A 13,716-nucleotide genomic window follows, 5' to 3' on the forward strand; every position below is an offset into this window, starting at 1 on the left:
CTGCAAGTAGGCTATTGGTGAATTATACCGTGGAGCCATAAAAGGTTAGATTATAGAAAACATAGGTCACAACATAACCCATGTTAACACAATCCAGGACAGCCATTTCCAGCTATAGGTTATATGGTTCTATCTCAGATCTCCTTATTAATGCAAAGTCTATTATTCAAATCACAGCCAGAAGGAATTACAAACAGCAAACAGAAGATGAAAATAATAATTCCAATGAGAGAGTATACTGTATGATAAACTTTGCAGACTCAAAAATTTATTATGATTATTTTTTAGCATAAAAAATAGAAAAAAGGGTACTCTGTCTTCCTCTAAAAAAGCCTCTTTTGGTCAGAAAGATGAAATACATATAATGATATCTAGTACCTGCCACATAAGGCCAGTAGGAAATCCTAAAAATTACCAAATTGTCATTTTTTGATGGCCCATTACAGCACAACTAAAAAATATATAAAAATCAAAACTGCTAGCTTATTATAAATACACTTCAATTCACTCATGAATCTAACAGACTTCAATATGGAAAGACAAAATTTCAGAAACTGATTTAATGAAAAAATACTATCAATTCAACTTGTGTACAACTGTATAAGAGCTTACAGAATTATCTCAGTGTTCTTTTGTGAAAGTAATAGAAATCCATAATTCAGAGATCCATTTTAAGAATCAGTAACTGATAATATGTTTTATCACATTTCTGACATGTTGTGAATTTTCTAGAACAATATACATGAATTAATTTGCATCAGGCTTTCCCATATTATCTACATTTATACAGTACCTCCCTAGTGGGAGTTTCAACATGAGATTGAAGTTTCACACATAAGGGAGTATCACATGAGCATTTGTTAAAATGGAAAACATTGCTATATCTCACTTTTATAGGATTTCTATCCAGTCTGCATTCTCACATATTAGTATGTGGGCCAACTGAAGGCTTTCTCACAATGTCTATATTTAAGAAGTCGCTTTCCAGTGTGAGTTTGTTCATGGTTTCCAAGTAAACTAAGGCAAATAAAGGTTTTTCCACATTTTTTACATTTATAGGGTTTTCCACATTCTTTACATTTTTAAGGTTATAAATTCTTTACATTTATAGGGCATATGAAAATTCTTTACACTTCATATGCCTTCTCATGGTCCTTAAAAGGTCATATGACCATTGAAGGTTTTCCCACACTGCCTACATTCGCAGGGTTTCCTGTCCAGTATGAATGCTTCCTCATATTCACACGTAAATAACTGAAGGTATTCCCATGTCTTATAGTCATAGGGTTTCTCTGAAATATGAATAATTTCATGTCTTCAAAAGGAAATGGGAGCCGGGTGTGGTGGCTCACACCTGTAATCCAACACTTTGGGAGGCCAAGGCAGGTGGATCGTCTGAGGTCAGGAGTTCGAGACCAGCCTGGCCAACATGGCGAAACCCCATCTCTACTAAAAATACAAAAATTAAGTGGGCATGGTGGTTCACACCTGTTGTCCCAGCTACTCAGGAAGCTGAGGCAGGAGAATCGCTTGAACCCAGGAGACAGAGGTTGCAGTGAGCTGAGATCACTCTACTGCACTCCAGCCAGGGCAACAGAGTGAGAATTCAACTCAAAAAAAAAAAAAAAAAAGGAAATAGGACAACTGAAAACTTTGCCATATTGCTTATATACATAGGGTTACTCTCCACTATGAACTCTTTCATGTATTCGAAAGGAACGGGAACACTTGAAGGCTTTACCACATTGTTGACATGCATAGGGTTTCTCTCCAGTGTGAGTTCGTTCATGGATTCGAAAGGAACGTGAGCAACTGAAGGCTTTGTCACATTGTTTACATTCATAGGGTTTCACTCCAGTGTGAGTCCTTTCATGCATTCGAACAGAACTAGAACAACTGAAGGCCTTACCACATTGTTTACACTCATAAGGTTTCTCTCCAGTGTGAGTCCTTTCATGTATTCGAATGGAACTGGAACAACTAAACGCCTTACCACACTGTTTACATTCATAGGGTTTCTCCCCAGTGTGAGTCCTTTCATGCATTCGAAAGGAACTGGAACAACTGAAGGCTTTACCACATTGTTTACATTCATAGGGTTTCTCTCCAGTGTGAGTCCTTTCATGCATCCGAAAGGAACTAGAAAAACTAAAGGCTTTACCACACTGTTTACATTCATAGGGTTTCTCTCCAGTGTGAATTCTTTCATGCATTCGAAAGGAACTGGAACAACTGAAGGCTTTACCACACTGTTTACATTCATAGGGTTTCTCTCCAGTGTGAGTCCTTTCATGTATTCGAACAGAACTGGAACAACTGAAGGCTTTACCACATTGTTTACATTCATGGGGTTTCTCTCCAGTGTGAGTTCTTTCATGCATTCGAAAGGAACTGGAACAACTGAAGGCTTTACCACACTGTTTACATTCATAGGGTTTCTCTCCAGTGTGAGTTCGTTCATGGATTTGAAAAGAACTAGGACAATCAAAGGCTTTCCCACATTCCTTGCATTTATAAGGTCCATTTCCAGTGTGCATTATCATATGTCTTCGATAGCTTGGAAGAGAAATGAATGCTTTCCCACATTCCTTACAATCATAGGGTTTCTCTCCTGTATGAATTCTTTCATGTTTTCTAAAGGAACTAGGAAAACTGAAGGCTTTGCCACATTTTTTACATTTATAGGGTTTTTCTCCAGTGTGAATCCTTTCATGACTTCGAAAGGATGTGGGACAACTAAGAGCTTTACCACATTGCTTACACTGATAGGGTTTTTCCCCAGTGTGAGTCCTTTCATGTATTTGAAAAGTTTGGTAATATCTGAAAGCTTTTCCACATTGTTTACATTCATAGGGTTTCTCTCCAGAGTGAGTTCTTTCATGATTTCGAAAAGAACTGGGATGACTGAACGTTTTCCCGCATTCTTTACATTTATAGGGTTTCTCCCCTGTGTGCATTCTCATGTGTCCTCGAAAGGTTGTGTGATAAATGAAGGCCTTCCCACATTCCTTACATTCATAAGGTTTCTCTCCAGTATGAGTTCTTTCATGTATTTGAAAGGAACTGGGCCAACTGAAAGCCTTACCACACTGTTTACATTTATAGGGTTTCTCTCCAGTGTGAGTTCTTTCATGTATTCGAAATGAACTTCGAAAGCTGAATCTTTTCCCACATTCCTTACATTCATATGATTTCTCTCCATATTTGTGATACTCATATGATCTATGTTCAGTATGAGATCTCATGTGCCTATTAAGAGATGAATGACACATATAGTCCTTTCCACACACACTACATTCATATGGTTTTACTCTAGTAAAAGTTTTCTTGTTTGGTTTAGGATTTGGAGTCTGACTGATGGTTTCTCCAAACTGACTACCTTCTTTCCTTTCACAGAGCCTCTCTACCATATGACTTCTGTGAGAAAAAAAAAAAAAAAAACGCACAATTAGTGGCTTTTTAAAATTAATAATTTTATAATTATTGATTATTTCACAATCATTAGTAGGTAGTAGAATTACACTTTTGCCATTTTCAGGGAAAGTGTATGTCATGAATGCTCAGGAAGAGTACTTGACCAGAGCTATTATCAAAACAATAAAATTCATAACATAGAGTTTCTTTCTTTTTTTTTTTTTTTTTGAGACAGAGTCTTACTCTGTTGCCCAGGCTGCAGTGCAGTGGCACAATCTTGGCTCACTGCAACCTCCGTCTCCTGGGTTCAAGCAGTTCTCCTGCCTCAGCTTCATGAGTAGCTGGGATTACAGGTACCCACCACCACACCTGGCTAATTTTTGCATTTTTAGTAGAGGCAGGGTTTTGCCATGTTGGCCAGGCTGGCCTCAACCTCCACACCTCAGGTGATCTGCCCACCTTGGCCTCCCAAAGTGCTAGGATTACAGGCATGAGCCACCATGCCTGGCCAAAATTAGTAATATAGAGTTTCTTAATATTGTTTCCAGGTGAAATATTTTTCAAATACTGAACATCTGTACCATTTTTAAGAAAACTTTCTTGGCAAAAATTTTCAAAAAATAAATAAATATGAAATGGGGCTTATTTGTTTCAATTATTCATTTTTTAAACCTAATGGCATGCTAAGATTCTCTCATAAGACAGTATTTTCTTTTGTAAGTACAACTCACCTTAGCTTTCTCCCCTGATTTTTGTGATCTTCAATGTTCTTCTCCTCCCAGTTTTCCCCTAAAATGCAGGCCCAGAAAAATCATTAAACCTATTCAAAATTACAGAACAATTATTAGATTCTAAATCTAGGATGAGCTGTTATCCTGTCTGATTTATTTACCAAAGTATTCCCTTTCAACATTCTAAACCTTGGAACCTTGCTGATGAGCAAGAAACACTTGTTCTCTAATTGACTAAGTGACGGAATAATTTCATTCTTACCTATAGAGGCCAAGTTAACAAAGGTTTCTTGCATCACATCTCTGTAGAGTTTCTTCTGAGAGGGACCCAGCAAAGCCCACTCCTCCTGGGTGAAGTTCACAGCCACATCCTCAAAGACCACTGAGTCCTGAAACATCCCACATGTATAGGGGAGGATGGGTGAGACTGACAGCACTGGGGATATATACTCAGTTCATTAAAAGTTCATATATAATTCCTTTTTCTCCATTTATCCTGTAACTTTGTCATCAGAACTCAAATCTTCGTCCACACTTACTTCTTCATAAATTTAACACCACCATGAATACTTGGAAATTATTTCTACATTTTTACTATGATCACTTCAAGTCTTATGCTCTCCAATGACAGGATACACAGCATCTTAGAGAAATGCTATACGATACTCTCCCTCTCCCTCTCCCTCTCCCCACGGTCTCCCTCTCCCCCTCTTTCCACGGTCTCCCTCTGATGCTGAGCCGAAGCTGGACTGTACTGCTGCCATCTCGGCACACTGCAACCTCCCTGCCTGATTCTCCTGCCTCAGCCTGCCGAGTGCCTGCGATTGCAGGCGCACGCGCCGCCACGCCTGACTGGTTTTCGTATTTTTTTGGTGGAGACAGGGTTTCGCTGTGTTGGCCAGGCTGGTCTCCAGCTCCTAACCGCGAGTGATCTGCCAGCCTCGGCCTCCCGAGGTGCCGTGATTGCAGACAGAGTCTCGTTCACTCAGTGCTCAATGGTGCCCAGGCTGGAGTGCAGTGGCGTGATCTCGGCTCGCTACAACCTCCACCTCCCAGCAGCCTGCCTTGGCCTCCCAAAGTGCCGAGATTGCAGCCTCTGCCCGGCTGCCACCCCGTCTGGGAAGTGAGGAGCGTCTCTGCCTGGCCGCCCATCGTCTGGGATGTGAGGAGCCCCTCTGCCTGGCTGCCCAGTCTGGGAAGTGAGGAGCGCCTCTTCCCAGCCGCCATCACATCTAGGAAGTGAGGAGCGTCTCTGCCCGGCGGCCCATCGTCTGAGAGGTGGGGAGCGCCTCTGCCCCGCCACCCCGCCTGGGATGTGAGGAGCGCCTCTGCCTGGCCGCGACCCCATCTGGGAGGTGAGGAGCGCCTCTGCCCGGCCGTGACCCCGTCTGAGAAGTGAGGAGCCCCTCCGCCCGGCAGCCACCCCGTCTGGGAAGTGAGGAGCATCTCCGCCCGGCAGCCACCCCGTCCGGGAGGGAGATGGGGGTCAGCCCCCACCCGGTCAGCCGCCCCGTCCGGGAGGGAGGTGGGGGGTCAGCCCCCGCCCGGCCAGCCACCCCGTCCGGGAGGGAGGTGGGGGGTCAGCCCCCGCCCGGCCAGCTGCCCCGTCCGGGAGGGTGGTGGGGGGTCAGCCCCCGCTCGGCCAGCTGCCCCGTCCGGGAGGGAGGTGGGGGGTCAGCCCCCGCCCGGCCAGCCACCCCGTCCGGGAGGTGGGGGGCGCCTCTGCCTGGCCGCCCCTTCTGGGAAGTGAGGAGCCCCTCTGCCCGGCCACCACCCCGTCTGGGAGGTGTACCCAACAGCTCATTGAGAACAGGCCATAATGACAATGGCGGTTTTGTGGAATAGAAAAGGGGGAAAGGTGGGGAAAAGATTGAGAAATCGGATGGTTGCTGTGTCTGTGTAGAAAGAAGTAGACATGGGAGACTTTTCATTTTGTTCTGTACTAAGAAAAATTCTTCTGCCTTGGGATCCTGTTGATCTATGACCTTACCCCCAACCCTGTGCTCTCTGAAACATGTGCTGTGTCCACTCAGGGTTAAATGGATTAAGGGCGGTGCAAGATGTGCTTTGGTAAACAGATGCTTGAAGGCAGCATGTTCGTTAAGAGTCATCACCACTCCCTAATCTCAAGTACCCAGGGACACAAACACTGCGGAAGGCCGCAGGGTCCTCTGCCTAGGAAAACCAGAGACCTTTGTTCACTTGTTTATCTGCTGACCTTCCCTCCACTATTGTCCTATGACCCTGCCAAATCCCCCTCTGCGAGAAACACCCAAGAATGATCAATAAAAAAAAAAAAAAAGAAATGCTATACGATTGAAGCAAATATTTCCAGTTTAAGACCAACAATTCCTTGTAAGAAAAATATTTTTTATCTCCTGCTTTATCATGTACTATATCACTCAGCATCCCATGAAACACAGGGTCAAATCTGTACGAGATTTTTTTTTTTTTTTTTGAGACAGAGTCTTGCTCTGTCGCCCAGGCTAGAGTGCAGTGGCGCGATCTCGGCTCACTGCAAGCTCCGCCTCCCGGGTTCACGCCATTCTCCTGCCTCAGCCTCCTGAGTAGCTAGGACTACTGGCGCCCGCCACTATGCCCGGCTAATTTTTTGTATATTTAGTAGAGACGGGGTTTCACTATGTTAGCCAGGATGGTCTCGATCTCCTGACCTCGTGATCCGCCCACCTCGGCCTCCCAAAGTGCTTGGGATTACAGGCGTGAGCCACCGCGCCCAGCCACGAGATTTTAATGAATAAGTATATACTGAAGAACTGTACATTTTTTCTTCTATTCCCATGATTACACTGAAAAGCCAGAGGGCCCGTGCAACTTGCAACAACATCCTGCTGGCCATGTTGTACCGAAGTACTGCAGACCATTAGAATTAGTCAGATCCAACTGGTGGAGTGAAAATATTCTTTTAGTGAAATACTAATTTTAACTTGTTTGTGTAATATTTATCACAGACCCAGTGTTTCTTTTTTCTCCCTGTCCCATTTGATGGAGGCAGGAGGTTACTGGGATGTTAGAGCACAGGCAGGAGGAAAAAGGCATGGCAACTTAGATCATAAAAATTAAATCTTCACCAGGCGCGGTTGCTCATGCCTGTAATCCCAGCACTTTGGGAGGCTGAGAAGGGTGGATCACGAGGTCAGGAGATAGAGACCATCCTGGCTAACATGGTGAAACCCTGTCTCTACTAAAAATACAAAAAAATTAGCTGGGCGTGGTGGTGGGCGCCTGTAGACCCAGCTACTCGGGAGGCTGAGGCAGGAGAATGGTGTGAACCTGGGAGGCAGAGCTTGCAGTGAGCCGAGATCGCACCACTGCACTCCAGCCTGGGTGACAGAGCAAGACTCTGTCTCAAAAAAAAAAAAATTAAGTCTTCAAAAAATCCCCACACTCATGAGCCTCAGGGCTGCGACCACTGTTAGCACACATAGGATGGAGATGATAAGATGCCAGAACAGCTCTTTCCCTCAGAAACCTAACAGTGTACCCTGAGACTTAACGAATTTGAGTAACAGGTTAACAGTTTCAATTTGCAAGGGAGTTCACCCAAATCCACAATGGTTTCATACTGAATTTGCCCATGATTACAAAATTCAAAGGGTTCAGCAGTGCTGTCCTCCAAAAGGATATGAAATTCCCTTTCTCCAATTTCAGAAAGAAGTGATTCGCAAACAGCTACTCTAGAGGCTGGCCATCCTCCCAACGTCTCTCATTTTAGGCTCCCGTGAGGTACGTGGTGGCATGAGATCCCGACACCAAAGCATAGGAATCCCTCAGTGGCATAATTCCCCTAAATCTTGGCCTTTGAAAAAGATCATTAACCTACTGATGTCCATATGCAAAGGACAGAAAAAATGCTCCCAAACAGCAATCCTGATACTAGAATTTACCTATTTGGTAAAGTAACAGAAATATCCACACCTTTCTTGTTGTTGGGTCAAAGGAGTAAAATGAGCTGATCAGGTAAGTTCTAACTGTTCCTTGTACAGTGGTTCTATGGCACTTGTTCAAAGAAATTCCTACTACCTAGTGTGCAGAAGACTGTTAACATTAGTAAAATGTTAACCTAAGACTACTTATCTTTAAATGCCTGAGGGTATATATTCAATTCATAAAAAGTTCACATATGATTCTGTGGTCTCCAAACATTTGTTGTGCTTCACTGATATCTGGGAAGTGAGAATTTGGGAGGGACCCCGCCAACCTAAGTGATAAAGAGTGGCTTAGTGTGTGGCTGGGTGCAGTGGCTCACGCTGTAATCCCAGCACTTTGGGAGGCTGAGGTGGGTGGATCACAAGGTCAGGAGATCGAGACCATCCTGGCTAACACAGTGAAACCCCGTCTGTACTAAAAATACAAAAAATTAGCTGAGTGTGATGTCGGGAGCCTTAGTCCCAGCTACTCGGGAGGCTGAGGCAGGAGAATGGCGTGAACCCGGGAGGCGGAGCTTGCAGTGAACCAAGATCATGCCACTGCACTCCAGCCTGGGCGACAGAGCGAGACTCCACCTCAAAAAAAAAAAAAAAGAGTGGCTTAGCGTGCCTAAATGGTTTATGGAATCAATACAGTATATATTGAACTCCTTTTTTCCTTCTTAGAGTCTGGACTTTTTCACATGCCAGGCAGAGGATGCCTACTTGATCCGCCCCCCAAAAGCACTGTGAGCACTGGGTCTCTAATGAGCTTCCCTAGCAGACAATATATCATATCACAACTTGTTGCTTGGGGAATTGAGCCCATTCCATGTGATTACATCAGGAAAGAACATTTAAAGGCTTGGTTGCATCTGCTTTCCTCCACACCAACTATGACTAAATAAGGCTAATAAAGGATATTTAATAATCCTAATTTTAAAAATGTTATTGGGTAATGTCAAAGCAGAATTAAATTAAGGTGAAAGTTGGTACATGTTCTTAGAACAAACTCAGTGTCAACAAGATGCCACCGCTCCCAAATGATATCTTTATAAAATTCTACAAATCCCTAAAATAGACTTATAAAATTCTTAAAATAGACTTATAAAATTCTACAAATCCCTAAAATAGTCAAGAAAAACTACTTTTCCAAACCTAAGAGGAACAATAAATGTCAAACAATGGGTAAAGTCTTTTGAAGAGCAACATAAATACTTGCCTAGTATGTATCAAGGATTTTCAAACTATTAACACTCCAAACAGCATGACACACAGAGAGCTAAATAGAACAAGGGAGGGGAAAAGTGTCTTCAATGGACTGGCATTTATAAGGAAAATTGATTAATGATAGAGCAAGCATTGTAGGGTAGTGGAAGAGATCACTAACACTTCAATACATGCAGAAGGGACACACTGTTGTCTAACTGGAAAAAGCATTGCATCAGCTCTTTTCCATAGACAATAATCAATTTAATGTAGATTTAAATGTGAATAATATAATTAAAACTGTTTCAAAAGTCACAGGCAAACTTTTTTAAATGCAAGAGTAGGGGGAATTTTCTCATGTAAGAGTAAGCCATAAAGGATGAGACTGAAAAGTTCAAATATACTAAAATCAAGAAAGTTAAAAGACAAATCACAAAGCAGGAAAAAAATATGTGACATACATGCAATATAAATGAACTAGTATGCAGAGTAAAAATAAATGAACAGTCAGGCATGATGGCTCACACTTGTAGTCCTAGCTACTCAGGAAGCTGAGGCAGGAGGATCATATGAACCCAGGAGTTAGAGGCTGCAGTAAGCTATCACACCAGCCTGGGTAACAGGGCAAGACTCTGTCAATAAATAAGTAATAAAATAGCCAAATAAATAAAAAGTGAACACATGATTTAAAAATGGGAACACAGGCCGGGCACGGTGGCTCACATCTGTAATCCCAACACTCTGGGAGGCCAAGGCGGGTGGATCACCTAAGGTCAGGAGTTCAAGACCAGTCTGGCCAACATGGTGAAATCCCATCTCTACTAAAAATACAAAAATTAACCAGGCGTGGTGGTGGGCACCTGTAATCCCAGCTACTTGGGAGGCTGAGGCAGGAGAACTACTTGAACCCGGGAGGTGGAGGTTGCAGCGAGCCCAGATCGTGCCACTGCACTCCAGCCTCGGCGACAGAGCGAGACTCCATCTCAAAAAAAAAAAAAAAAAAAGGAAAAATAATGAAAATATATTTAAGAGAGGATGACACACCATATATATGAAAAAAGGTCTGGCTGGGCACGGTGGCTCACACCTGTAATCCCAGAACTTTGGAAGGTCGAGGCGAGCAGATCACTTGAGGTTAGAAGTTTGAGACCAGCCTGGCCAACATGGCGAAACTCTGTCTCTACAAAAAATACAAAAATTAGCCAGGTGTGGTGGCACGGGCCTGTAATCCTGGCTACTCAGGTAGCCGAGACACGAGGATTGCTTGAGCATGGGAGGCGGAGGTTGCAGTGAGCCAAGATCGCGCCACTGCACTCCAGCCTGGGTGACAGAGTGAGACTCTGTCTCAAAAAAAAAAAAAAGGAAAAGGTATATCTCGCTCCTTCCTTGATACAGCCAAATGAAATACCAAATAGATCCAATTTCTTACATATTAGAAGGCCAAAAATCAGTCAATTAGCTACTCCCAAGTATTGATGACCACTGCCAATAAACAAATAGTTATGCATGAATGGAAGAAAGATCAACTGATACACTCCATTGCTATTTCCTGTAAATTTGAACTTGACCATAATCTATAGCACAGTGATTTTTCTCCAACATCCAGAGAAGTTATTGTGTATTTGTACTTAGACACAGATACCAAAACAATAGGATCAGTATTTTTCACAAGAGCAAAAAATGAACTGGAAAAAGCCCAAACACCACCATCAATGGATTGGATGATAAAACTGGATTCCCCCAGCCTGTCACTATCATGTGAAACACAGAGGCAAAACCACTCAAAAACCTTTTCATTGTTAATTCCACTAATACTCATGTATTTAAAGTTCAAATAAGGCTCAACTAAAAGAACATCACATAGTGAAATGGAAGATAAAGGTATAAAGAATAATCAAATAATCAAGACTGTGGCCATCTATGAAGCAGGATGGAGATAAGCCAGAAGAGAACATCAATAGACTAATTAATGACTGACCAAAGCTCACCTATAAATTTATATTTTTAAATCACTTATTGAGGCAATGATTGACATGAAAAAGTTGTACATATTTAATGTATACAACTCAATGAGTTTGGGGATAAGTATACACCTATGAAGCCCTCAGTATCATAAGGACATAGACATATTGATCACAAAAGTTTCTTTCCCCCTTCATTATTATTACTATTTGTGTGTCTATGTGTTAAGAATACAACATAATATCTATTTTAGAAATTTTAAGACTAGGCACAGTGGCTCACACCTATAACCCCAGCACTTTGGGAGGCCAAGGTGGGAGGATCACTTGATGCCAGGAATTCATGACCAGCCTAGGCAACATAGTGAGATCACATCTCTAGAAAAAAATGTAAAAATCTTAGGTGGGTGTGGTGGCATTTGCCTGTAGTCCCAGGTACTTAAGAGGCTGGGACAGGAGGATTGCTTGAGCCCAGGAGTTTGAGGCTGCAGTGAGCCACGATTGTGCCATTGCACTCCAGCCTGGATAATGGGGCACGATCCCATCTTAAACATGAATACAAATTTTTAAACATTTTTAAAAGGAATGTTTAACTATAAAATCATTGTGTTGTTAGCTATAGGTACTATGCCATATAGTAGATCTTCAAAGCTCATTTATCTGCATAACTGAAGCTTTGTATTCTTCAGCTTCATCTCCCCATTTCCCCCTTCCCCTGCAAATTACCATTCTACTCTATGCTTCTATGAGTTTGATTATTTTAGATTACATATATAAGTGAGACTACAAAGAATGTGCCTTTCTGTTTGGCTTATTTCACTGAGCATAATGTCCCCTATGTCCATCCATGGTGTTGTCAATGGCAGGATTTCCTTTTTTTAAAGGCTAAATCATATTTTATTTTATGTATACATCACACATTCATCTGTTGACACATATTTAGGTTGTTTACATATCTTGGCTGTTGTGAACAATGATGCAATGAACATGGGAGTGCACATATCTCTTCAAGATGTTGATTTCAATTCCTTTAGATAAATATGGAGAAGCAGAGTGCTGGATCATATAGCAATTCCTTTTCTAATTTTCTGATAAACATCTATGCTATTATCCATAATGCCTGTATCAATTTAAATTTAAACTTCTACCAACAGTATACCAAGGTTCCCTTTTCTCTAAATCCTCACCAACACCTGTAAGACTATAAATATATGTCTTAGCAGAAACCTTGGATGTCAAGAGAGTGGGACAATACATTCAAAGTGTTAAGCTAATTAGCAACACAAAAAGATATGAAAGTATAAAACTCATGGGTAAAGGCAAAAGTATAGTCAAATCCAGAATATTCTAATACATAATGGTGGTACAAACATCACTTTCAACTCTAGTATAAAAGCTAAAAGATGAAAGTATTTAAAGTGACTATAGCTACCATAACTTGTAAAATGGACACTGAATATTAAAAAGATGTAAATCCTGGCCAGGCACAGTGGCTAACACCTGTAATCCCAGCACTTTGGGAGGCTGAGGCAGGCAGATCACCTGAGGTCGGGAGTTGGACACCAGCCTGTCCAAAGTGACAAAACCCTGTTTCTACTAAAAATACAAAAATTAGCCAGGTGTGGTGGTGCACGCTTGTAGTCCCACCTACTCAGGAGGCTGAAGTGGGAGGAGTGCTTGAGCCCAGGAGGTTGAGGCTGCAGTGAGCCAAGATTGCACTACCGCACTCTGGCCTGGGCAAGAGGGAGAACTTGCCTCAAAAAAAAAAAAGTAAAGTTATAGGATACCTAAAAGTTAATGAAGAAGAAAATCTAGGTGACCCTGGGTTTGGTGATAAATTTTTAGATATAAGCAAAATCCATACAAAATAAATCAGTAAGTTTGACTTCATTAAAATGAAAAAGCTCCTTCTCTATGAAAGCTCTGTGTTAAGAGAATGAAAAAGACTCCAGAGCCTTTTGCGGTAGAGGGACCCATTTAAGGTGGGCCAATTTGCAATTAACAGCATAAAATGGTTAAGTAAAATTTATAAACAAGGAATATGTTGCCTCCAGAACATCAAAAGAACCTAGAAGATGCTGTGGGTAGTCAGAGGGACAATAGCTATTTCATAGTAGTGTCACGGATGGAGCGGCCCTCCTTTTACCAAATGGTTTTTAGGAACTTAACCAAAACATAAAGGTCTCTTATTTTATATATGGGGCAATGGACTTTTTGTAAGCTCTATTTTTTTTTCAGTATTTATGTGTCCTGAATGAATGCCAAAACAATGTCCTCAGACAAGGCTGTCATTAATGTAATGTCATACCTGTGTTCTAGAGAAAGGTGGATGCAGTTCAGATTTTGCCTGCAAAGACTGTGCAATGGCAAGGCTGTTGAGGTTCCCTTGGGAAACTAGGTAAAGGTATATAATTAGCCTGTGAGATGGTGAAATCTGTGAGATCAGCTGGATGGTGTCAGTAATTTCCATGTTTG

General features: G+C 42.1%; 1 protein-coding gene across 4 annotated transcripts in view; it reads right to left on the reverse strand.

Annotated features, from left to right (window-relative positions):
- Nucleotides 1-246: 246 nt before the first annotated feature.
- ZNF709 (zinc finger protein 709) overlaps nt 247-13,716 on the reverse strand; it is a 49,816-nt gene continuing 36,346 nt past the window's right edge. For all 4 annotated transcript variants that reach the window (XM_034945712.3, XM_008967652.4, XM_034945714.3 and 1 more), the window contains 3 exons: nt 4,408-4,534; nt 4,146-4,203; nt 247-3,417 (listed from right to left, as the gene is read on the reverse strand). In XM_034945712.3, coding sequence (XP_034801603.1) covers nt 1,680-3,417; nt 4,146-4,203; nt 4,408-4,534 — 1,923 coding nt within the window. In that variant the 3' untranslated portion in view covers nt 247-1,679. The remainder of the gene's footprint in view (nt 3,418-4,145; nt 4,204-4,407; nt 4,535-13,716) is intronic.

The sequence above is a fragment of the Pan paniscus genome, chromosome 20 (assembly GCF_029289425.2).
Source record: "Pan paniscus chromosome 20, NHGRI_mPanPan1-v2.0_pri, whole genome shotgun sequence".
Classification (NCBI taxonomy): Eukaryota; Metazoa; Chordata; class Mammalia; order Primates; family Hominidae; genus Pan; species Pan paniscus.